General features: G+C 39.2%; 1 protein-coding gene across 3 annotated transcripts in view; it reads left to right on the forward strand.

Moving 5' to 3' along the window:
• Positions 1–26,216, forward strand: part of tay (tay bridge) — a 942,824-nt gene that overhangs the window by 844,884 nt on the left and 71,724 nt on the right. For all 3 annotated transcript variants that reach the window (XM_067141886.2, XM_067141887.2, XM_067141888.2), the window contains exon 13: positions 14,003–14,164. In XM_067141886.2, coding sequence (XP_066997987.2) covers positions 14,003–14,164 — 162 coding nt within the window. The remainder of the gene's footprint in view (positions 1–14,002; positions 14,165–26,216) is intronic.

Consider the following 26,216-nt stretch of genomic DNA (forward strand, 5'->3'; position numbering starts at 1 on the left):
TGCTGATTGCAACTGCAAACTCACTGCATTGACTCAATCTCGCTTACAAAAATGCCACCCTCGGAGAATACACATCCTAAATACTTTTATCTATCTATACCAGCTTAGTGTTCTCAACCCAACATTCAATTCTCTTAGGTTTCTTACCTTCTGAAATCACTTTAGTCTTGGAAAGGCTAATTTACATCTCATATCCATTGAAACTATTTTCAAGTTACAAGATATGAGACAGTAGGCTTTCAGCATAATCTGCTATTAAGACCAAGTTGTCAGCATAGGTCAAACTGCTTACTAAATTTCCACCTGACTGAATCCCTCCGTCACCTATTGCTTTTCAGTAGATGATCCACGTAAACCATGAGCAACAAAGGTGAAAGATTACTGCCTTGCCTAACCCCTGTAAGTATCTTGAACCAATAACTCATTCTACCATCAATTCTTATTGCAGCCCAATTATCAACGTAATTGCTTTTTGATCACATTCAATAGTCTACCCTGATTAACATACATAGTCCACCTGTACAGTGAACGTCGTTTCCCACAGTATTCTGTCATATGTCTTCTCTAGATCTAATAAACATAACTGTCTAATCCTCTCATAGAATTTTTCTGTTACCTTATAATCTGATCCTAACAGCCCTTCATCCAACTTACTCACAAGTACTCATCACACCCCCTATTCCAAAATTCCAGTGAACACCTTGCCTGGTATACTGATCAATGAAATACCTCAATATTTGTTACTTTCCTTTCCACTTCCTTGAGTGTAATTCCACCAACATCATTGTCGTCCTCCCCATGAGCTCAGTTGTTTGCGACGTCGCCAGAAAGATTTCCTTTTATGTTGAAAAGATTTTTGAAACATTCCTTCCACAGGTCCAGTGGTTTCCTGAGATATACTGTGTTATGAGTTCACCTGATTTGCCCAAAAACACTGTTGATTTACTTTTCCCCCTTCCTTTCTGAGATTCTTTAATACTGTCCAGCTTGATATAGACTTCCCAGGTTATACTGAAGTCCTCTCAGGACTTCTTGGATTCAACAATTACTTGTTTCACTCTATTCCTTTCATCTATTTACAGTTTCCTGTCTGCATCAGTCCTTGTTTGAAGCCATTTCTGATACGCCTTCTCTGTTTGCAAGCTTGTCTCGCTTCTTCATTCCACCAAGATGTTCTCTTTTTCCCCAACTTTACACACAGTTGTTCCTAGGCATTCCCTTGATGTTTCTATTACAGCATCCCTGTATGCCACCCATTCTTGCTTGGATCTTTTTACTAATCATATACCGAGCTCGATAGCTGCAGTCGCTTAAGCGCGGCCAGTATCCAGTATTCGGGAGATAGTAGGTTCGAATCCCACTGTCGGCAGCCCTGAAAATGGTTTTCTGTGGTTTCCCATTTTCACACCAGGCAAATGCTGGGGCTGTATCTTAATTAAGGCCACGGCCGCTTCCTTCCCACTCCTAGTCCTTCCTGTCCCATTGTCACCATAAGACCTATCTGTGTCGGTAAATCAACTAGCAAAACTTACTAATCATATCCATGTAGTTCTGTCTAATTTCCTCATCCTGGAGATTTTCTACCCTTACTCGTCTGCAGACGTATTTCACTTTTCTCTATCCTAGGCCTAGAGACACTCACTTCACTAGTTTTGGAATCTAGTCTTTATTATCATCATCCCGGGCGTTCCTAACAGATTTCCTGAATTAAAAGTCTGTTGTGATATAGTTTATTATGGATCTGGTGCTCTTAACCTCGCATGTGTAGCTGTGAATACCTTTATGCATGAATAATCTATTCGCAGAGGTGCTAACTCTTTTGGATTGTGTGTAATTATTACGGATTTCATCTCACGATTACAGCATTACGGTCAAAGGGGAAATTATTATGGAAAAACAACAGTATCACAAAACAAATTTCTGCAGAAGAACAAAAAGTTAAATTCTTTTGAGCATTACAGCTGAACCCTCGTTGTTTCAATACTTGTGGGATGGCTACTAAACTTATTCGATCTTCAATTCCTATTGTTACCTGTGAGTGTTTTGAAATTCATTGTAAATGAAGGATCTGTACTCTGCTCCTCTCCACTGTAGAAAGTAATGTACTGTATTTGCAGTACTGTGGTGTACCTCACAGTAACTTTCCCACAGAAGGCGTTTCCAATGTTGATAGGAAAAATCACACAGAATTCAGGCTATATTAAGGACATCTACACTGGAATCGCTTATTGTCCAAAATATGAAAATGTCATTGCAGGGGAAGGATGCGTACACTGAAAATCAGCTGCGGGATGTGAATTAAGCTACACATATTTTTTCTTTTTAACAGAATTAACGGGTAATGTGCAAATTTTATTGTGTAATATGATATACGTTAGAACACATTGCTGTCAGAAAGGGCAAAGGGCGTGTCATTACTGAGAGGAGAGGAGCATGCTTTGGATTTGACTCTTAACTTTTTGTGAGGGGTATGGGTGAATTACTAATTACCCATTTCAAAGGTTGGCAGCTCTGTATTCATAACTGCTAATCCCATACTAGCATGGAAGTTCAGTAAATGCTTCCCATTCCTATTTCTTCCATGTTTTTCCCCATATTTGCCAAGCACCGTTTCGCATCCTGTAGTTCTCTTTCCAACTCGCATTGAAATCACCCATTATCACTATCCTATCCTAACTACCGAGCTCGATAGCTGCAGTCGCTTAAGTGCGGCTAGTATCCAGTATTCGGGAGATAGTAGGTTCGAACCCACTGTCGGCAGCCCTGAAAATGGTTTTCCGTGGTTTCCCATTTTCACACCAGGCAAATGCTGGGGCTGTACCTTAATTAAGGCCACGGCCGCTTCCTTCCCAGTCCTAGCCCTTTCCTGTCCCATCGTCGCCGTAAGACCTTTCTGTGTCGGTGCGACGTAAAGCAAAAAAAAAAAAAAACTATCCTAACTGTTGACCCTGACTACGATGTTACTCAGTGTTTCATGAACCTTGTCAACTTCATCCTCACCTGCACTCTCACGCATGGTGAGTAGACTGACTATTCTCATCCTAATTCCTCCAAAAGCTGTATCTGCCCACATCATTCACTCGTTTATGGGCCTAACAAGAATTGTTGCCTGTAGTAGTATACCTAATGAACAGTCCTACCCCACACTGCCCTTCCCTTTTTCACATCAAGTCCCTTGTCCCCTTACGTCATCTGTTAAATGGAAGTGAGGCTCCACTACTCTCATAGGTCCGAGACTTACTTGGTGTGTTCTGAGCTCAGTAAATCCTGTGTAACAGGATGCTGTCCTACTTACGCATAGTCCCAGTGAGGACCTCTCCTGCAACGGGTTGGGACCACCGGCGGATTGTATAGTCCTAGCCGCCTGAGCACAAGGAGGGCAATGACTCATTATATCCGAGATACCCACTCCCATTCCATAATAACTGTTATCCCGACTCTCAGGACCACTTACTAAACTATTTCCAATGAAAGAAAAAAGTAAACATAAACAAACATTTTGTATCAGTCCACGTGTCTTGCTGCCTGCTCTTTACGCCATTATGAACATAAATGAAAATGGATGGATGTAGACATACGAACATATTTGAGATAACGTAACAAAAATACTCATTGCTATAGAATATATTTTCCATGAAAATTATAAAGTAGCTTTTTTACATGACATTTCATTACAGTGGAACCGTGATTCTCCGTTTTTGGAGGGATCATGAAATAAAAAAACTGTACAGCACGGGAAAATGGAAAATCTGGGAATAAATGAAAACTCTCAACAGTTTGGCTGAACATTACAAAAATGAAATATGTATAATTATAATCATACAAACACTTATAAAGTCAAACTGCAGCCCCAATGGACCTTTGCCTGCCAAGCGACCGCTGCTCAGCCCGAAGGCCTGCAGATTACGAGGTGACACATGGTCAGCGTGACGAATCATCTCGGCCGTTATTCCTGGCTCTCTAGACAGGAGTCGCCATCTCGCCATTAAATAGCTCCTCAATTAAAGGTAATCACATAGGCTGAGTGGACCTGAAACCAGCCCTTATACCCAGGTAAAAATGCCTGACCTGGCCGGGAATCAAACCAGGCCCTCCGGGTGTGAGGCAGGCAAGTTAGACCACGGGACCAGCTTCAAACATTAATTACCGGTACGTGAGTTAAAAATCTGGATACTTTATATTCAGTTTACCGGGGAATCTTCGTTTAGTTTTCCATGAAAACTTCTTTCAGGTCAGCAACTTTGATCAGCCAACTTCTTCGAAAAATGTAATAACGCCAAGCAAACAACAATCCACCACAAGTAGATTTTAATTCTCTAATCTAATAAAATAAAACGCATTAGATACAAAAGCGCTGAGCATGATGGCGAAATCCCTTCTTTTTTTAATCTTCCATTGTAATTTGGTCACCGGTATACTGTTCATAGTCAGTTTCTGGAAATCTTGTACCACGTAAATTAGGCCTACATAGACATTTGCAGGTTATGTTGAACTCAAGAATATGGTTTCGAATGTAAGTATCATTTCTCAAAGTTTGCGAATGCATTATATTCAATATTCTGCCCATCACTCATCACAACCAAATTGAAAAGAGAAAAATTATTATCAAAACTTCAGAAATTACGGTTATTCGTGACCTTGAGCTAAGCTGCACAAGTTGGTACGAGTTGGAAATGATACAAATATAGACTTCTCAAATGTAACGTGCCCAAATAAAATGACTGCGGTTTTTATGACATTTTAACACAAAAACGTAAAGTTCCCAGTCTTGTATTAGGACTAGAACAGTAATAGGCAATCCCACGATCTCTCATGGCTTTATGTATGTAAGGTGCAACATCTATTCTGGTCTCGATAACATAATCGTATACGATAATATTAAAATACTAGATTTGTGTTAAGGAGGAGCAGTTTTGATTCCTGCCTGAAAGCCCAGTGACTATACAGTGCCCTGAAAGAAGTGCTGAAAACCTGTTCAGCGATACAATTGAAAGAAGTAAAAATATAAACATCTGATCCTGGACTTAATGTGGATATTTTACAAGTACAAACATTTGATGAAACTCGTTTCGTCTTCAGGTAGAGCTGTCGAAATGCGCTCTGTCTCCTTCCAATTGTTGTGGCCACCCTCTGCTTTGATTTCCGAGGTTTCTCTAAACAATACCACCAAAATTTTTTTTTGTAATTGGATTTATGTCGCACCGACTCAGATAGGTTTCATGGTGATGATGGGATAGGAAAGGCCTAGGATTGGGAAGGAAGCGGCCGTGGCTTTAATTAAGATACAGCCCCAGCATTTGCCTGGTGTGAAAATGGGAAACCACGGAAAACCATCTTCAGGGCTGCCGACAGTGGGGTTCGAACCCACTATCTCCTGGATGCAAGCTCATAGCTGCGCGCCCCTAACCACACGGCCAACTCACCCGTTTTTTCCAGTACAGAACTTGCTCTAATTATCGTAATGATGGGGAGTTAACACCAAGATGTGTAAGTATGCCTTACAAGTCCTTTCGTGAGATACAGTTTCCTGAAAAACGCTTGATCGAGGTTTTAGCGTCGATGGGACTGAAATTTCTGGACGGTTGATCCAGGAAATCGTTTCTTCGAGGAATGGATAATGCAGGATTTTTGAACGTGATTTAATTGTGATGCTCGCAGGATCACATAATTTGAACGAATAATCCAGGAAAACTTAGTTTCCGGGAACAGATAATAGAGGTTCCACTGCATTTCATTAATTTGAACTTGCAAGAGGCTCGATTCCCTGTAGATTGGATGATTCGCTGTGACTTGCATCACTAGAATCCTCTCCCAAATTGATAACCATTTTTTCAACTACGGTATATGTGGCACTTTCCATGTCCCACATCTTTTTCTCTTCGCGCACCACATGCTGAACATACGAATGCCATTGATCAGCTGTCACGTCATGAAATGCCGTGTCAGTATGTTTACTCACCTCACAGAGTTTGAAAGTGGTGTTTAGGCTGGCAACATAAAGTTTGATCTGGCTCCACAGTATCTCTATTGGGTTTAATTGACAGTGATACAGGGGCAGTCGGAGCACAGTGTGGCCCACTTGTTCAGCTAAATAATCTATTACGTATTTCTCGAACTCAGGCCTGTGAGTCTTCACCGATTCCAGCAATTCAGCTTTAACAAGTCCTCCGTCGCATGTTATGTTTTTACTTCCCAGCCAGGAAATTACTTCAGCTTTCTTCCAGGATTTGTTTGGGATCCATTCTAATTTCACACTGTGATAAGGAGCATTATCTAACACGGTAACACTACCATGCATCAGCTTTGGTAATATTCTTTCTAACCACGATTTAGGTACGTCACCAATCATTTCATCATGATTTTTCTTAGACTCGGAACACAAGATCACCACCCTCCATAAAACCGTCATGACTTCCAGTATTTAACACTATCAGTTGCTTAACCCTCCCTGTTGCATTTTTTAGCCCAGTGGCTAAACCCGAAAGAAATGCCTGTTTCTTTGACTTTACAGTAGTGTCTCAATGCCTTTGATGTTGTGTGCTCTTCATTTATCCACGCCTCATCTGAATAGTAAAATTTCCGTCACTGTTGTCTAAATTCTATTATCTTGCAGATATAACACCTACTCCACAATATAATATCATCTCTGTCCATTACGACGCTTTTTCGATTTCTACTGATGAACTTGAAACCTATTTCTTTCAATAGCGTGTGAAGGGAGGATTTTTTTTTTTAATCAGGGAGTTTGGGATCAAAATTTACAGCCGATAACACTTCGTCAATTGTAGGGCATTCATTGTTTTTAAAATATATGTGCATTTTTCCTCCGTATAGCTGAATGAACAAATTCATCAGACTCCATGTCCAAAACACTTCTAACACATGGCCTCTTTTTACGCGATGTGGTAACACTGCCGATACTAGAAATTTCTTTCTGTGCACTATAAACACTTGAAACAGACACACCAGTGAATTCGTATGTTAATTTCACGGTATCATCAATTGAACTTTCGTGATATGTTCTCATAAACTTATTAAATACATTTAGGACAATAGTCTCCTCTCCACTTTTCGGAGTTTTCCCTCACTTTATGCTTTACAATACCAGCCATTAAAGCGAACTGACTCAAGGTCGTGCAATTGCACAAGTGATTTTCTTCATGGTTGACGGCTACCGATACCAGGTAAATAAAGATAGTGAATTCGAACTCTACTGTTAGCATCCCTGGAGATAGTTTTCTATATTTTCCAATTTTCACACTAGGCAAATGCATTGGCTGTACTTTATGTAAGGCTTTTATTTATGATCGCTTCTTTCCCACTCCTATCCCTTTGTTGCTATGAAACCTATCTGTGTCAGTGTGATATTAAGCAAATTGTTAAAATAATAAATAGAGGAAAGGTGGGGATGGGTAGATTACTGGTCTTCTGAGCTCAAGTTGGCAGGGACCAGCGCAGTGTTGTTTGAAGGTGCTCAAGTATGTAAGTCTTGTGCCAGTAGATTTATGGGCATGTTAAATTACTCCTCCTGAACAAAATTCCAGTAGGTGTGCGCCACCAAAGTCTGCAAAAGTAGTTAGCAGGACTTGAAACTATTATTATTATTATTATTATTATTATTATATGCAAAAAAGACCAGAAAACTGATCATGCAAAGCTTACTTCGAAGTTGTGCATTTCCTTCTTTGCCAGGCAGCCTTCAGTTTTTCTTTCGTCGTGGTTCTTCGTTCTTCTGTCCACTTAGCTCCTCTCTTCTTCTTGTGGTTTCTGTTTGACTCTACTTTCCACTTGCTGATTTTCATTCTGTAGTAGGTTCGGTCAGCGATGTCTGCCACTTTGATTCCTGATTTTTCCACGTCTTGGCGGATTTCCATTGTCCACCTATTTGTTTTGATGTTTTCTGTTGCCTCGAGTAAGATTCTTGTCAGTCTGTTTTCTGGAAGGCGTTTGATGTGTGTCCGTAAAATTTCAGGTGTCTTTTTCTGATGTCGGCCGCAAGGTTTGAGAGCTCGTCGTTTTTGTATGAGATTGCAGTCGGTATCCTTCGTCAGACAGTTTTGGGCCAAGAATTTTTCTGATGATTTTACGTTCCTCTTTCAGGATGTCTTCGAGTATTGTTTTCCTGTGGAGATCCAGTGTTTCACTCACATATAGTATTTCAGGTTTGATCACAGTGTTGTAATGTTGAATTTTGGTGAAGATTGAAAGGCATTTTTTGTTGGAAATGTTCTGCGTTCGGTCGAGGGCTCTCTTCATTTTCTGGATGCGGACCTCGAGGGCCTTCTGTTCTTTTCCTGTTGGTACTACAATTTCTCCGAGATATCGGAACTCAAGTTACTTTTTCGATTGTGCCAAATTTCGTGTTCAAATTCTGGAGGCTGCAGTAGTTGCACATGACCTTGGTTTTTGAGAAGGAGATTTGTAGGCCGAATTTTTCTGAGCATTCCTTGAGGGTTTTGATTTGGCTGATTGCCTGTTGTTCATTTGTTGCAAGGATCACAAGATCATCTGCGAAAGCGAGACAGGATATTTTTACATGTTTTCTTGTCATACTTAATGGTTGCCAATTTCCTTGAGCTTTTAGAGCTTGTTCCCAGTCTCTCATGATTTTGTCCAGGGCTATGTTAAAGAATAGTGGGGAAAGTCCATCTCCTTGTTGGACACCAGTTTTTATCTGAAATTTTTCAGATATATTTCCCATCAATTTTACTTGGGAGGTTGTGTTGATGAGAGTTAGTCTGATGATTTTTTTGAGTCTTGTTGTCCAGTCCGTATTCACTCAGTGTTTGGAAGAGGGATTGCCGGTCAATGGAGTCGTATGCTTTCTGGAAGTCCACAAAGGTGCAGATTGTGGGTTGTTTCCTGGGGTGTCGTAGTTTCAAGACGGTTTTCAGATTCAGTATCTATTCTGCACAGGATCTGTGGGGCCTGAAGCCCGCTTGGTATTCACCTACGAGTGGTTCTGGTTGTCCCTGTGTTCTTTGGAGGAGGGCTGCGGAGAGGATTTTGTATGCGACTTGCACCAGGGAAATTCCCCTGTAATTGTTCACATCTGTTCGGTCACCTTTTTTTTTTTGTGAAGTGGAATGAGGAGGGCATTTGTCCAATTTTCTGGTAGTTTTTCCGTTGTCCAAATTTCTTGTATGATTTGTGCGAGTTCTTGGAGTGAATTCTTTCCTAGATGTTTAAGAAGCTCTGCTACGATTCCATCGTCTCCGGATGCCTTGTTGTTTTTCAGTCATTGTATGTGTCGGTGTATTTCCTCTTGTGTAGGTGGGGATGAGTTTGAGTTTGGGTGGGTTTATGTGGAAACCTTTCTGTTCGTTCTGGGCAGTTGAGTAGTGACTCGAAGTATCTCGCAAGTTCCTTGGTGTTTTCGTCATTGCTGAGTGCCTATTTTCCATTTTGTTTTCTGAAGCAGAGGTTCTTGGGCGTGTACCCATTTAATCTGTTGTGGAAGACGCTGTAAAAATCTCTGGTGTTGTAGTTGCGGAAGTTCTGTTCGGCCGACTTCAGTTGGTCTTCCAGGTATTTCCTCTTGGTTTGTCTGAGTTTCGAGGTCTGTCTGTGGACTTCACGGAATTCCTCTTTGTTTTCAGGTGTACGGTTGCTGATGAACTTCTGGTATGCAATTTTTCTATTCAATATGGCTTGGTCACATTCGGTGTTCCAAAAAGGGTGTCTGTTCTGTAGTGGGATGTGTTCTGATGCACTCTTCATGATTTTGTCATAGAATTAGTTACAAGTTTTGGCTGGGATTTTTTCCCACGTTTCCCTGAGATTTGATGTTTTTATTTGCGTTGTGTCCAATTTTTTGTTTGCCTTGGATTTCTGGTAGAAGCGTTTTGGGGTAAATTTCACTTTGATTCTCGTCAGATGATGGTCTGAGTCAATGTTGGCTCCTCTGCGAACTTGGACGTTGTGTACTTCTTTTTATGCTGGGAAGGAGATGGCGACATGATCGATCTGGTGTTTGCCGCAGCAGATGTTGGGCGATTCACATGTGAAGAACTTTTATTGGGGTTTTTCCGTAGGAATGTTGACATGATTTTCAGGTCGTGTTGTTGACAGAGCTTGATGAGGCGTTTGCCATTTCATGTCTTTTTGTGTGCTGAGAATCTTCCTGCGGTTTTTCTGTAGCACTTTTCTTTACCAATTTTACCATTGAAATCACCGAGGAAAATGATTGTGTCTTTTTCAGGGATTTTGATGAGTGTGGTTTCAAGTTTGTTCCAGAAGTTTTTTATTTGTTTCTGATCTTTGCAGTCGTTGGTGGGTGCGTGGGCATTTACAAAGGTGTAGTGGTGATTTGCACAGCAAGGTCGCAAGGTCATTAGTTTGTTGTTGATGGGTGTGATCTCTTCTACGGAGTTCACGATCTTTTTGTGTACAAAAAAAGGCCATGCCTAACATTGATGTGGCTTTTCCTACTGTTCATGTAGTTTTGTTCTTGAAAATGCTGTAGTTACCATATTGTGATGTCTCTCACTCAGTGAGTCTGGTCTCTTGTATGGCAAGTAGCTGGATTTTTTGCTGATCTAATTCTGATATTAATCTGAGAAGTTTGCTTTCTTGCAGGAGCGTATTGATGTTTAGCTTGCTGATGTAGAAGGGTCTCTTAGTGGGAAGTTTGCCAGAGAGCTCTGACTCTCTCTTTCGTGTTAGCCCGGCTCCTCCAGAATCCGAGTGGCCAGTTACCCCCTTCGTTTTCAGTTGGCGGGTGGATTGGTTACCACCTGGAGTAATGTTGTTCTTACTTGCATGATTAATGGTGTGCTTGTTGTCAAGCGACTGGGTTGATCCTGAGGGAGTACAATCGGTGGGTGAGTTCCTGAAAGTTTCTGAGGCAGCCGCTCTGACTCGGAGTACAGACGCTGACCAATTGCCGCACCAAATAGGTGAACAGACGCTACTGGATTTATTATTATCCTATGCCGTTTGCCATCTAGTGGCTCTTCTGCCTTTAGGGTCAGTTTCCCACCCCAAGGGCAGGAGAGTGCCCTGAACCTCTACCCGCTCATCCGCCCTCCAAAGAGGCCGTTGGCACTTGGTAGAGGAGGACCACTTATACCGGTGGTCACTCAGTTTGTGGACGCAGTTTAACGTCATGCCTGGGACGTATTATTATTAAAAATTAATAATAATAATAATAATAATAATAATAATAATAATAATAATAATAATAATAATAATAATAATAATAATAATAATAATCCTGAAATCCTTATCTCCAAAAATTAAGAAATTAATATGTACAGTATGTTACTGGTCAAACTCGATTTTAGGTATAACTAGTTCTTCTAGGCCAGTCTATTGTATTTGACTACTGAGATAATAGAGTAGTTTGTCCTAGTCAAAAATATTTTGTCTTGGTCACGTCAAAGGTCTAGCTATTTATCATAAACTAATTTTTTTTCCCAGGGCCGAAACTGGTTTGACTGCTATTTCACTTTACTCTGTAGATTAAACTGAATTTATGTGCTAATTGTCTCAAGTTTTCAAGCACTAAATATACACATTGTGCTGACTGGCCACTCTGGAAATGTGGATTGTTGCCTCGTCCCTGAACACAAGTTTATTGTCAAAGACATCCTCGTCCTCCCACCTCTCTTGAAGTTCTTCACAGAACTGATGACGCAATCTTTTATCTTGGGGATTGAGTGCCTGCATTAGCTTCAGCTGGTAGTCTTAAGACCAAGGTTTTATTTTTTATTTTTATGGAGCATGCACTAGACAATTTTCTTAGACATTTGTAGTTCCGAGCTTGTGTGTGAAGTTTGTTTATATTTTTGAGGACTTACAGAGGAAGAATTACTCATGCTATCCACAGATTCAGGTGATGGACCTGTCCTTTTTGCTCTTTTAAATGTCAAACAAACCGCCAGTCAGTATGAATTTCCTGTACCACACTCTTCTTATCCATATGAGGATTAGTATGATACTTAGCTTGAAACGTGTGCTGAACTGTTACAACAAACTCACTTTTACCAAACTGCAACCCACAAAATACTTTCTGTTCTCTTGGAAGTACTGATCCCTAGCAGGAAAATGCACAACAACATCATGGCACCTAATATGAAAGAAACGTGCACTTTTTGTTTTTGACATAGACTCCTTTCTTTCACTCGGTGTGTTTTGGTTACTGACCTGCAGATTTCTAAGACATCAGAGGGACTTTCGACTAACCCTGTATATAAAGGTTTCCTATGTCTTCCTATGCAAAGGAAAATTTTGAAGCAATATTGATGAAGCCACTGGTGGCTGCTTCATGTTCTTCAAATGACCTTTTACGTGCCGTAGTATTTGGTTTATTTTCCTTTCGTCTCATGGGGAAACTGTTCCTTGCGATTCATTGCAGAATTGCGTAGATTAGATAAAAGTCTAGCCACAAGGCCCTGGTGTGTATTACTAATCAAATTAATTAATAGTAGTTGAACTAGGAATCTTCCTATGAAAGACCTTCTTTGCTTGTGCTAGTTTGCATTTTATGTCCTAACTTCTGCCTTAGTTAGTTATTCTACTACGTAAAATTTTTATTAAAATATTATTTGTTTTGGGAGTCGACCCATGTGGGTCTTTTGCCCCTATTCTACTACCTAAGTAACAATATTCATCTACTTCCTCAAAAACTTCATATCCTAATCTAATGTTTCCAGCATCACCTGACTTTGTTCGACTGCACTCAGTTAGTTTTGTTTTGGATTTATTTTCTTCTTATACTACTCCTCAAAGACTGTGTCCATACCATTCAGCAATTTTTCCATATCGCTCACATGGTGCTGTAGAGACTGGAAGAACACACACAATAGATTGTAGCTGTCGCAGAATAGAAAATCTGTCACTGTTTGCCAATTCCAACAGTTTGAACAGTTGTTTTTCTCTTCCAAAAACTTTGAACTTGCACCACCACAGATTCATTGTACTTTTGAATTACAGCCATCTCGGATGGCGGTGTTTTGACTACACGTGACTGTGAAGTTATTAGTTCTCATTTCTTCCACCAATGGCTCTACTTGTCACGGATGAGGGCCAGCTGCATTATGCACATTGACTATCCACTAGCATTGGTGCGAAGACTCTCGTTCATCGATATACATCCATGCTCCTGTGCAGACAAATATATATTCTCTTTCATCTCAGTTATTTATTTTTGAGAAGATTTATTTTTGAGAAGATCGTAGTATGGTTTTAAGCTTGTTCAGTGACATCTCGTCATATGTTTAGGGCGAGCCTTTTGTTGCAGATTGATGGGTAAGAGAACAGAAAGTATGAAAAAATGGAAAACAGAATTATTTTGTGAGTTGAAACTTAGGCACCAGTATTAAAAACACAGTCGCCATGGCAACCTGGCACCCAGGATTTCTGCACCCCTGATCTAGGGTATGCTTGGAACAAATCCAAGAGCTACACAGTGTCGCTCACAAAGCATAGAATTCCAAACAGGTATTTTGGAGGAATAGGAAGACTTTCATGAGGATATTATTGGATGGTAAATTGAAAGTTTGTACAGAATGCACACTGCCATCTGAATTGGAAGGGGTAATGCACGATACTAATGTGGAATAGTGCTTGTGTTTTCTGAACATCTTTATAGTTCTGTGAAAAATCTCTGATAGAGGAAAGGTTTCATTCCACATTACATTTTTATAGCTTTTGATACATTTTTTAATACATATTTTCATGTTCTGTGAAGAATTACCCAAGTTATGTATCAGCTATACCTTGCATCATTAATAATGATACTGATTATAATAAAGTTGTATTATGAAGTCCTTAATATTTTAATTTCCTTAAAATTTATCAAATTACAATGTAGGAAAGGCTTATCCTTGTGATCAGATGAATTTTATGGCAAGTAAACTAGACTCTGAACAACAATTTGAATTACTGTGTTTGAGTTGTATTTTTCTCTTCATGCACATTACATTTATAATTTAATTCTCATATTTAATGGTACAGTTCTTTGATGTATGTCATTTCAAGAAAGAATACTGTATTTCAGTTTAAGGATATTCCAAAGTTGGGTGGTGTGGACTCTCCTTTCTACCGCCAGAATCTGGGTCTCACAAGTTACCCTGGCTTCTCGCCTGGTCTGCTTCATCCTAGTCTTGGGGGTTCTACCCCTTTTGCACCACCAAATCACCTCCCAACATTTACACCAAAGGTAAGTTTTACTGTTACAGAAGGAATCTGAAACTGGTACAGTTTTCATTGAACATGGATATTTAAGTGGGAACAAACATATTGTTTGCTAAACGTAAGCGTATAATATACACTGAGTTGTTTACGTTGTTTGTTCTAAATGTTTCTCCACATCTTAAACAGTTTTGACACATATTGTGCTCCATTTAGCAATTTGTTTGTGCTTTCTCTTCCCATCCAGTACTTACAGAAATAAAATGGAAAACAAACAGAAGTTCGGCATCAAAATACAGACTAGGAGGAATGGGCCATTTTCATTATTGTTCGCATGGAATTAGAATAGGATTGAATTTTAAGCGAGCAAAATGCTTGGTGTTGTCATGTTGTGTTACTCACCGAAGGCCTCTTAGCGGCAAAGTCAGTACCGTACATTAAAAATGTATTTTAAAGAATTCAAGCAGATATTCAATGTAAAATTTAAAAATAAACGTATGTAATGCATAACTAAAATAATTATTTGCGGCAAGAGCAAATATTTATGAATGTCAATAAATATAATTCCTGTATGACAATTGGCCGTTTACAATAATCACATGTGTCATCCTATTCTAACTACAGTTTTTTGCTTACTCTAGCTGCAGCTGGAGTTCTATATAACATCTTATTTACAGAAATTAGAGGACCATTATTACCTTTCACCCATCCAGAGTACTCTCATACATAACAAATAATGTCCTGAGTTTGCACGTTTATAGGGTTGCCTTTTCTGAAACGTTTCCTCTCTTCACTTCCCGCCATTGGATTAAAATTACAGCAATCTAGGCATATAATATACACAAGCAATATTAAAAAAATTAATTGCACAACTACAGTATGACTACACTATTATTATACAGACACGCACACATCTTTAGAGATGCTGTTGAATAACAGTACAATTATAAATGCGGACACACAAATACAAACACAAAGTAACCCTCACTGTTGAGAAACTGATAGCACAGTGAACACTGCTGGGGAAAGCTCTCTCTCACTACATGTGTTACGACAATGACAACCTTCTTATATGCTTTCCCTCCCTTCTCTTTGCTAGCCCGTACTCTTTTGTGGTTAGTCGCATGTGATTGGTCAAATTCAGGGCTGCGAAAACTACCTGCTAATGGTTTCTTCCAACTCCATTCCCATCACAGCTGGAGAACACATGTTGAAACAGCTGTCAGTCCCATTCTAGTTCTGTGTGGACAACAGATTTTTATACTGATTAGGAATTTAACTATAAAAAGAACGAATGTTTTGTATTCTTAAATGGTTTGAAGAGAATCTTGAAACATTGTGCTACGTTTCTCCATATAATTATTAATGACAAAGATATTTGCTCCTACAGTGTTTCTTTAAATGGAACTATAGTAACTTCTTACTGTAACAGATAAGTCCAAACCATTACAAATTCACACATATAATTAATTTATACATCTCACAACATTATCGAGGTCACGTTGCACTTGCTCACAATCTTGTAACTTATTTATTACTCTATACAGAATAACATCATCTGCAAAAAGTCTTACCTCTGATTCCACTTGTTTACTTATATCATATATATAAGAAAACATAAAGGTCCAATAATACTGCCTCGAGGAATTCCCCTCTTAATTATTACAGGGTCAGATAAAGCTTCGTCTACTCTAATTCTCTGAGATCTATTTTCTAGAAATATAGCAACCCATTCAGTCACTCTTTTGTCTAGTCCAATTGCACTCATTTTTTCCAGTAGTCTCCCATGATCCACCCTATCAAATGCTTTAGACAGATCAATCGCGATACAGTCCATTTGATCTCCAGAATCCAAACTATCTGCTATATCTTGCTGGAATCCTACAAGTTGAGCTTCAGTGGAATAACCTTTCCTAAAACTGAACCACCTTCTATAGAACCAGTTATTAATTTTGCAAACATGTCTAATATAATCAGAAAGAATGCCTTCCCAAAGCTTACGTACAATGCATGTCAAAATTACTGGCCTGTAATTTTCAGCTTTATGTCTATCACCCTTTCCTTTATACACAGGTGCTACTATAGCAACTCTCCATTCATCTGGTATAGCTCCTTTGACCAAACAATAATCAAGTAAGTACTTCAGATGTGGTACTATATCCCAACCCATTGTCTTAAGTATATCCCCAGAAATCTTATCAATTCCAGCTGCTTTTCTAGTTTTCAAATTTTGTATCTTATTGTAAATGTCATTGTTATCATATGTACATTTTAATACTTCTTTAGCATTAGTCTCCTCCTCTATCTGGACATTATCCTTGTAACCAACAATCTTAACATACTGCTGACTGAATACTTCTGCCTTTTGAAGATCCTCACATACACACTCCTCTTGTTCATTAATTATTCCTGGAATATCCTTCTTGGAACCTGTGTCTGCCTTAAAATACCTATACATACCCTTCCATTTTTCACTAAAATTTGTATGACTGCCAATTATGCTTGCCATCATGTTATCCTTAGCTGCCGTCTTTGCTAGATTCAATTTTCTAGTAAGTTCCTTCAATTTCTCCTTACTTCCACAGCCATTTCTAACTATTTCTTTCCAGTCTGCACCTCCTTCTTAGTCTCTTTACTTCTCTATTATAATAAGGTGGGTCTTTATCATTCCTTACCACCCTTAAAGTCCGACTCGTTGGCTGAATGGTCAGCGTACTGGCCTTCGGTGCAGAGGGTCCCGGGTTCGATTCCCGGCCGGGTCGGGGATTTTAACCTTCATTGGTTAATTCCAATGGCCCGGGGGCTGGTTGTTAGTGCTGTCCGCAACATCCCTGCAACTCACACACCACACATAACACTATCCTCTATCACAATAACACACAGTTACCTACACATGGCAGATGCTGCCCACCCTCATCGCAGGGTCTGCCTTACAAGGGCTGCACTCGGCTAGAAATAGCCACATGAAATTATTATAATTATTACCACCCTTAAAGGTACAAACCTGTTTTCACATTCCTCAACAATTGCTTTGAACCCATCCCAGAGTCTGTTTATATTTTTATTTACCGTTTTCCACCTATCATAGTTACTTTTTAGAAACTGCCTCATCCCTGCTTTATCAGCCATATGGTACTGCCTATTAGTCCTACTTTTAAGACCTTCCTTTGTATCACATTTATTTTTAACTACAACAAAAGCAGCTGCATGATCACTAATACCATCTATTACTTCGGTTTCTCTATAGAGCTCATCTGGTTTTACCAGCACCACATCCTGGATATTTTTCCCTCTCGTTGGTTCCGTCACTTTCTGAATCAGCTGTCCTTCCCATATTAACTTATTTGCCATTTGTTGGTCATGCTTCCTGTCGTTCGTATTTCCTTCCCAATTGACATCTGGGCATAATCATGAAAATATTCCAAGGAAAGGATGATAAGATCAGTGTAAAGTATTGAAATGAATTTATTTGGACATTAGATATGGTACTAGAATTAATAAGATGTTTTGAAACAAAAAGTACTTGTATCCATGTGGAATGGTAGTCAAGACATGTTAATATAGTAAGAAAGCATGCAAAATAGGTTTCTAACCAGGAATTTTGTGAATGAGCAGTTTGTGGTGTAGTTGAACAGGCCCAAACAGATTATAGAAAATAATTCAGATTTAATTTTGTTGAAAAATTTGGAAATAAACTGAGAAAGTTAGGTCTGTTAATAAAATAATAAATTAATGACAAAAATACAAAAATGCTAGAAATGAAGAGGGCAGAAAAGAATACAGGTGATTAAAGAATGAAGTGGATAGAAAGTGCAGGGTAGCTAAGGAAGACTGGCTGAAGGAGAAGTGCAAGGATGTCAAAGGTTGTATTGTCCTAGGAAAGGTAGATGCTGCATACAGGAAAATCAAGGAAACCTTTGGAAAAAGGAAATCTAGGTGCATGAATATTAAGAGCTCAGATGGAAAGCCACTTCTAGGGAAAGAAGACAAAGCAGAAAGATGGCAGGAACATATCCAACAGTTGTATCTAGGTGGAGATGTAGAATCAGAGACTGCAGAAGATCTCTAGAAGCTGCTGAATGGTATGGCAAGAAGAGTCTCTTGATGTTGATGAAATGTGAGACCCAATTTGGAGGTCAGAGTTTGACAGAGCTGTGAGCGACCTAGGTAGGAACAAGCCACCTGGAATTGATGACATTCCCTCTGAATTACGGACTGCCTGAGGAGAAACCAGCGTGGCAAGGTTATTCCATTTAGTGTGTAAGATGTATGAGGTAGGAGAAGTCCCATCCTATTTTTGGTAGAATGTTGTTATACCTATTTCGAAGAAAGCCGGTGCTGACAGGTGTGAAAACTATCGCACCATTAGTTTAGTATCTCATGCCTGCAAAGTTTTAACACTTATTGTTTACAGAAGAATGGAAAAACAATTTGAGGCTGAGTTGGGAGAAGATCAGTTATGCTTCAGAAGAAATGTAAGAACACGTGAAGCAATCCTGACTTTACGTCTGATCTTAGAGGATCGAATCAAGAAGGACAAGTCCACGTACATGGCATTCATAGATCTAGAAAAGGCATTCGATAATGTTGATTGGACCAAGATATTTATGATTCTGAAGGTGATTGGGATCAAATACCGAGAACGAAAAATTATCTACAATCTGTATAAAAATCTGTCAGCAGTGATAAGAATAGAGGGCTTTGAAAAGGAAGCAGCAATCCAGAAAGTAGTGAGGCAAGGCTGCAGTTTGTCCCCCCTCCTTTTCAGTGTTTACATAGAACAGGCAGTAAAGGAAATCAAAGAGGAGTTTGGAAAGGGAATCACAATCCAAGGAGAGGAAATCAAAACCTTGAGATTTGCCGATGATATTTTTATTTTATCGGAGACTGCAGAAGATCTCTAGAAGCTGCTGAATGGTATGGACGAAGTCTTGGGCAAGGAGTACAAGATGAAAATAAATAAGTCCAAAACAAAAGTAATGGAGTGCAGTCGAACAAAGGCAGGTGATGCAGGAAATATTAAATTAGGAAATGAAGTCTTAAAGGAAGTAGATGAATATTGTTACTTGGGTAGTAAAATAACTGACGATGGCAGAAGTAAGGAGGACATAAAATGCAGATTAGTACAAGCAAGGAAGAGCCTTCTTAAGAAAAGAAATTTGCTCACTTCAGATATTGATATAGGAAGTAGAAAGATGTTTTTGAAGACGTTCGTGTGGAGCATGGCATTGTATGGAAGTGAAACATGGACGATAACTAGCTCAGAAAGAAAGAGAATAGAACCTTCTGAAATGTGGTGTTATAGAAGAATGCTGAAGGTGAGATGGATAGATCGAATCACAAATGAAGAGATACTGAATCGAATTGACGAGAGGAGATCGATTTGGCTAAATTTGATGAGAAGAGATAGAATGATAGGACACATCTTAAGACACCCAGGACTTGTTCAGTTGGCTTTTGAAGGAAGTGTAGGTGGTAAGAATGGTAGGGGTAGACCAAGGTATGAATATGACAAGCAGATTAGAGCAGATGTAGGATGCTGTAGTTACGTCGAAATGAAAAAAAAAAAAAAAAGTTAGCACAGGATAGGGTGACATGGAGAGCTGCATCAAACCAGTCTATGGACTGATGACTCAAACAACAACTGTCCCAATTCTTCTTGGGAATGGGTTTTGGAATATAAGAAGGAAAACTAAGTTGATCTTGTGTTGAGCGAGTTCTTCTGAATTAGGAGAGCCTTACAAAGCACTGAATAAATGCAAGGAATATCACTTTAGTTGAATTGCTTCTTTGTTCAGGGTGGCCAGAAAAGTTTTAAACCTTGAAAACTGGGAAAAAGTCAGCAATTTGAAAATTATGGAAATAACTGGGGGAAAACCTTAAATTTGCTCAAAATACTGAGAATTTTCTCTGTTTAAAATTTTAAGACACCTTGGACTACACCTCAAATTAATAAACATGATGAAATTGACTCTCACTAACACCAAATCAAAAGTGAATTTAGGGGTGAAACGTCAGACACATTTGAAATTAAAACTGGACTATGGCAGGGAGATGGGCTCTCACCACTATTATTTAATTGTGCTCTAGAAGTGGTAATAAGGGAATGGTTTATGAAATGTCCCCCATAAATATAGATTGGCCGAAAAATCAAAACAAATTGCCCGGGTTTTGCCAATGATTTAGCATTACTAGCAGTGGACATAAAAGAAGCAAAAACCCAGACATCAAAACTTCAAAACATTTCAAATAAAATTGGCCTCAAAATATCATTCAAATAAACAGAAATTATGCCCCAAAAACCAACACAACTAAAAGATGTTACCATAAATGGTAATAAAATCAAAATAGTAACTCAGTTTAAATATCTTGGAGAAGTATAACACATTACCTAAATGAAAAAAATCTCAATCCAAATAAGAACAAATAGATTAGCTATAGCACAAAAATTAACATGGGATATCTACAAAAAGAAATATCTATCAATAAATGCAAAAATAAAACACTACAACACAGTTATAAAACCGATAGCTACATATGCAGCAGAAACACTTTTTCACCTGAATAATCAAAGACTGACAGACTTCAGAAAATACCGAGCTCTATAGCTGCAGTCGCTTAAGTGCGGTCAGTATCCAGTATTCGGGAGATAGTGGATTCGAATCTCACTGTCGGCAGCCTTGAAGATGGTTTTCCGTGGTTTTCCATTTTCACCTGTACCTTAATTAAGGCCACGGCCACTTCCTTCCCACTTCCAGCCCTCTCCCGTCCCATCGTCGTCATAAGACCTATCATCCTATCATCCATAAGACCTATCTGTGTCGGTGCGACGTAAAGCCCCTAGCAAAAAAAAAAAAAAAAAAAAAAAAAAAAACTTCAGAAAATTGAAAGGAGGATTGAAAGAACGTGCATCAACAAAAACCAGAAAGATGGACAGTGGTGGATATAACCTAACAAAGTTGTGTACAAAGACCTAGAACCCATTACAGATACTATGCGTAAGAGGAGCCTGGGATTCTTTGGACATATCTTGAGGTTGCAGGATTCCAGACTTCTGAAACAGCTAGTACAACACAATCTTGTCTCAAAAAATACCACAACAGGATGTAAATGGATCAGAGGAGTAAGAAAGGATCTGAAGGGAATAGGCCTTACAACAGAAGACACCACAAATAAGATAAAATTGAATACAAATCTCAAGAATACAAACCTCCGCTTTACCCTTATATGAAACAAACCAGCAACACGCATATTTTCAACTGATGAAAGGGCATGAAGATCGAAGCGTCTGAAGAAGTACTGGGAGGACCGCAAAGCCCGAACAATCCCTTCAAAGAGACCTGAACCATGGACTGACTAAAGTGATCCTATGCGGTCAAAGAAAAAGCAGAAGAAATGCATTTTTGTCAATAACTATACACATAGTAGCTTTGTTTACTTGTTTACATGTATACTTTTTTTAAAAAAGTCAGCCTTTTTTAAAATTTTTCTGTAATTTGCTTATAAAACATTTGCGTGTACAATATTAAACAATAATTATTAGATATTAAGCGTATGAAAGTAAATATTTTTTTATAAAAAAGAGACAAAGGTTTGACTCACCGATATGACTACTGTATGTGTAATACAACCAGAATGTAAGTTAGAGACAAGGCTTACAGCTGAAGTATTTAAATGTTTTTTGTATTATTAAATTATATTTTTTAAATTAATATTTTGATGATATAATTCACTGTTATTTTAATTATAATGAATATTTTATGTTGATACTGTATTCTAAATGATTAAATTTAATTTGTCTAAAAATTGCAAATTTTTTTTCATATTAACATGTGGTGTCAATAAGTAGAGTCCCTTCTAGAGGCACTTTATCAGTTACATTATTGTCAATTTCAGTCCATTCTGGTTAAAGAAAAACAGAATTATTATTACTCTGCATGAATGAGTAAAGGGCTGTTTCCACCAAGCGGAATGGAATGGAATGGAATGGAATGGAATGGAATTGAACTGAATAGTATTTATCTACAGTTTTTGCAGCTCAGAGTGGAATTAACTAATTTGACCATTTTTGGTCCTATATGGTCCATATTAATTGTGACAACTAAATAACACAATGGGTTCTTAGTGGGTCAATATTTATTACATACATAAGAACAAATTCAATCTGAGTTTTTCAAGATGTCCTTTATAAATAGTGGGCTCAAATGAGACTATGCCAGATTCAGAGAGGCTTCATACTCTGAATCATTTGTGTCTGTCGCACAATCTCTACTGACGCAGCACTGATAATCGCTGGAATTGAACTACTCTATCTGACAACAGTGTTTAAGGCAGAAGTTACTAATTTAAGCAGAGGTTACAACGGTTCTCTTTAAGTGCCTTACTATGATGTTGAAAAGAAGTCACACTTTGGTGTGGGACCATCCTGGCTTGTACGATGAGTGCTTGCAGGTAACCCTCTACAACAGTATACATCACTGCTTCATATACACTGATGGGTCGCAGATAACTACCTCAGACCTGTTGAGCAATTCGTGGGCCGATGAGAAGCAGGAAACAATGAAACTGCTTCCGCAAAGCAGGATTTTACCTGAACAGCAGTTTAACTGTGAAGATGCTTACATAAATGTGGACCGGGCGAGTTGGCCGTGCGCGTAGAGGCGCGCGGCTGTGAGCTTGCATCCGGGAGATAGTAGGTTCGAATCCCACTATCGGCAGCCCTGAAGATGGTTTTCCGTGGTTTCCCATTTTCACACCAGGCAAATGCTGGGGCTGTACCTTAATTAAGGCCACGGCCGCTTCCTTCCAACTCCTAGGCCTTTCCTATCCCATCGTCGCCATAAGACCTATCTGTGTCGGTGCGACGTAAAGCTCCTAGCAAAAAAAAAACATAAATGTGGACTCTGACGTCAGAGTGACCGAGCCTCCTATGGATACCGTCAACGCTGCTGCCGAGCAAGAGGAGAAGCAGCCTTCTCCTGTACAGTCAGCAGACCAGGTGTTAAGTGCAGTGGCAATTCTTCGATCCTACATACAGAGTCAGTTCCATGTAAATGACATTGTTTTCATAATACCAATATAAATGGTCCGTCATTGGACATTATAAATTTTCCAGCTAACTCACTCTTGGTTGCCAGCGTTTCGCCCTCGTGTGCCAGGGTAGGCTCATCAGTTGGTACCTAGCACACCTACCAATACGCTGGCTAGTGCATACTGTGGAGGCCACTGCGTAGGCTAACTGGAGCCACCGGCAGTGCCAATGCACTAAGAGACTTTGTCTCATTATCAAAAATTGATGCCTGCTTGGCCATCAGATGACATAGATGTTGATTCCCATAGGGAATCTGAAATATTTGTCCTGAATGAGTAAATTTATAATACCAATATAAATGGTCCGTCATTGGACATTATAAATTTTCCAGCTAACTCACTCCTGGTTGCCAGCGTTTCGCCCTCGTGTGCCAGGGTAGGTTCATCAGTTGGTACCTAGCACACCTACCAATACGCTGGCTAGTGCATACTGTGGAGGCCACTGCGTAGGCTAACTGGAGCCACCGGCAGTGCCAATGCACTAAGAGACTTTGTCTCATTATAAAAAATTGATGCCTGCTTGGCCATCAGATGACATAGATGTTGATTCCCATAGGGAATCTGAAATATTTGTCCTGAATGAGTAAATTTATAATACCAATATAAATGTTGTTTTCATAGCAATAATTGTTGAAAAGTATGTGGAAGAAAAGAAGGTTACCATTAAAAAGCAGAAGAGGCTAAGAGAATTTTTTTCCAAAGGAAACGGCAGTATGTTTCTTGTTTCACTACTGTATGTACTGTATTCTGTCTTCTAAGAAGTTAACTATAATATAAGTTTATAATTAAAATGATGCCGTAAAATAGGAGGTTGTATATTTTTAAATACTCGCAAGAATGCTGTGTTCAGTATAAGCCCATATATACATATGATTCAGTTATGTGCTACACATGCTCAAAAACAATATTCTCTATATCTCAAAATTTCAGTTTATAAAAATAAAATTTGGGTCCAGAGATGATTAAATATATTGAGGTTCCACTATAGTAACATTTAATATTGTATTGTTATAAAGGGGAGCGTGATTAGGTCAGTGGCTTAGCTGCTGGCTTCCCACCCGGAAGGCTGAGGTTCATATCCCGGTCAATCTTGGGTCAAGATTTTCATCTCAAGAATCACGTTACGTTAGGAAGAGCATCTGGTCTTAAACCACCAGCCTGGATGGCTCCAGCGACCCCAGAAATAACCGGGACATGCTGCAGAAACTGTTTATTGTATTGTTATAAACTGTAGCCCTAACATACATACTTTTAGGTAAAATAGGGCTACCTTCTTTGAATAAATGGATGATGATGATGATGATGATGACGAAATGAAATGGTGTGTGGCCTCCGGAGAGGCCTGATACAGATCTTTTGATTTGACTTCCGTAGGCGACCTACACATCATGATGAGGATGAAATGATGATGAAGACGGCACATTCACCCAGTCCCCGTGTCAGGGGAATTAACGGAGTATGGTTAAAATTCCCGACCCTGCTGGGAATCGAACCCGGTACCCCTGTGACCAAGGGCCAGCACGCTAACTAGCCATGGAGCCGGGCATAATAATAATAATAATAATGTAGATTAACTTTTATTTTTGTGTATGTAACAAATATAGTCAGGGTGGACCCATTGTGTTATTTAGCAGGATGCTAACAGAATTATCAACATCCGTGCAACTTCATTGACGATCGGAATCCTTTGTAGCGCTGCTCGGCAGCGAATGGTTATCACCAGAGGAATTGGGCTGTTTCTTGTATGGAGATAGGAAGTTTTTGTTTTGTGGTAGTTATCCACCTAATGATTAATGGACACAAATAAACTGATAAAAAATTAATTCGCAAATATAATTTCCTGTATGACAAGACCCACAAGTATTACAGCAACAACATACAACATATTTCCTCGCAGGAAATAGGCATTGCTGTGGAGAATCAGACAGATCTTTTTTTCTTTATTCATATCAGAAGCACTGTTTTTAAATGCAACACAGATGATGGACAGTGCGAAGTAAAACACATAAATAAAAATGCAGTACTGTGAATTATTAATAAAAATACAGTATTTGAAATATTTTAAAACTAACATTATAAATTTATGATACAGAGATAGAAGTCAACTGAACCATTAAAAAAAAAAAATCTGATCGCTAGGTAACCCTTGTCCTGTTAAATGTTCCGTGTCCATTAGTGGGCAACATCAATAACAATAGGGTTGGCAAGTATTAAATATTCTGTTGTGTGGACACAAGGGGCATTAGTAAAGGTGTTGAGCTGTCTGTAGTTCCCCACAATCACAAGGGAGAGTTGCTTGAAAGCCCCCGTTTCTGCAGGTTCAGTTTGGTTCTGTCAACTCCAGTTCATAGTCTGTTGAGCGTCCAGTCCTCCTTGTGACCAGGAGGGAGGCTTTCCTTTGGGGTCATCCAGTTGGAGAGATGACCAGGTCACCGGGCGAGTTGGCCGTGCGCGTAGAGGCGCGCGGCTGTGAGCTTGCATCCGGGAGATAGTAGGTTCGAATCCCACTATCGGCAGCCCTGAAGATGGTTTTCCGTGGTTTCCCATTTTCACACCAGGCAAATGCTGTGGCTGTACCTTAATTAAGGCCACGGCCGCTTCCTTCCAACTCCTAGGCCTTTCCTATCCCATCGTCGCCATTAGACCTATCTGTGTCGGTGCGACGTAAAGCCCCTAGCAAAGAAAAAAGATGACCAGGTCTTTCCTTCCACATTCTTATTCTAGTGGTATCAGCATTCATGTCGACACCATTGGGGGAATATCCAAATACAGTAGAACCTCGATAATTCGAAATCGGTTAATTCAAAATCCCGCCTAATTCGAAGAAGCTCTTGTTCCCGGAAACATGAGATACAGTTTTGCATGTTATTTCAATTGTTTAATTCGAAATACGGATAATTCGTAATTCGAAGTACAATGTCGGCCCCATTACCAAAATTCAGACTTTTAATTCGAAACTGCCTTTACATTTTAAAACAATAGTAATTTCA

This window comes from Anabrus simplex, chromosome 2 (assembly GCF_040414725.1).
Source record: "Anabrus simplex isolate iqAnaSimp1 chromosome 2, ASM4041472v1, whole genome shotgun sequence".
NCBI classification, from domain to species: Eukaryota; Metazoa; Arthropoda; class Insecta; order Orthoptera; family Tettigoniidae; genus Anabrus; species Anabrus simplex.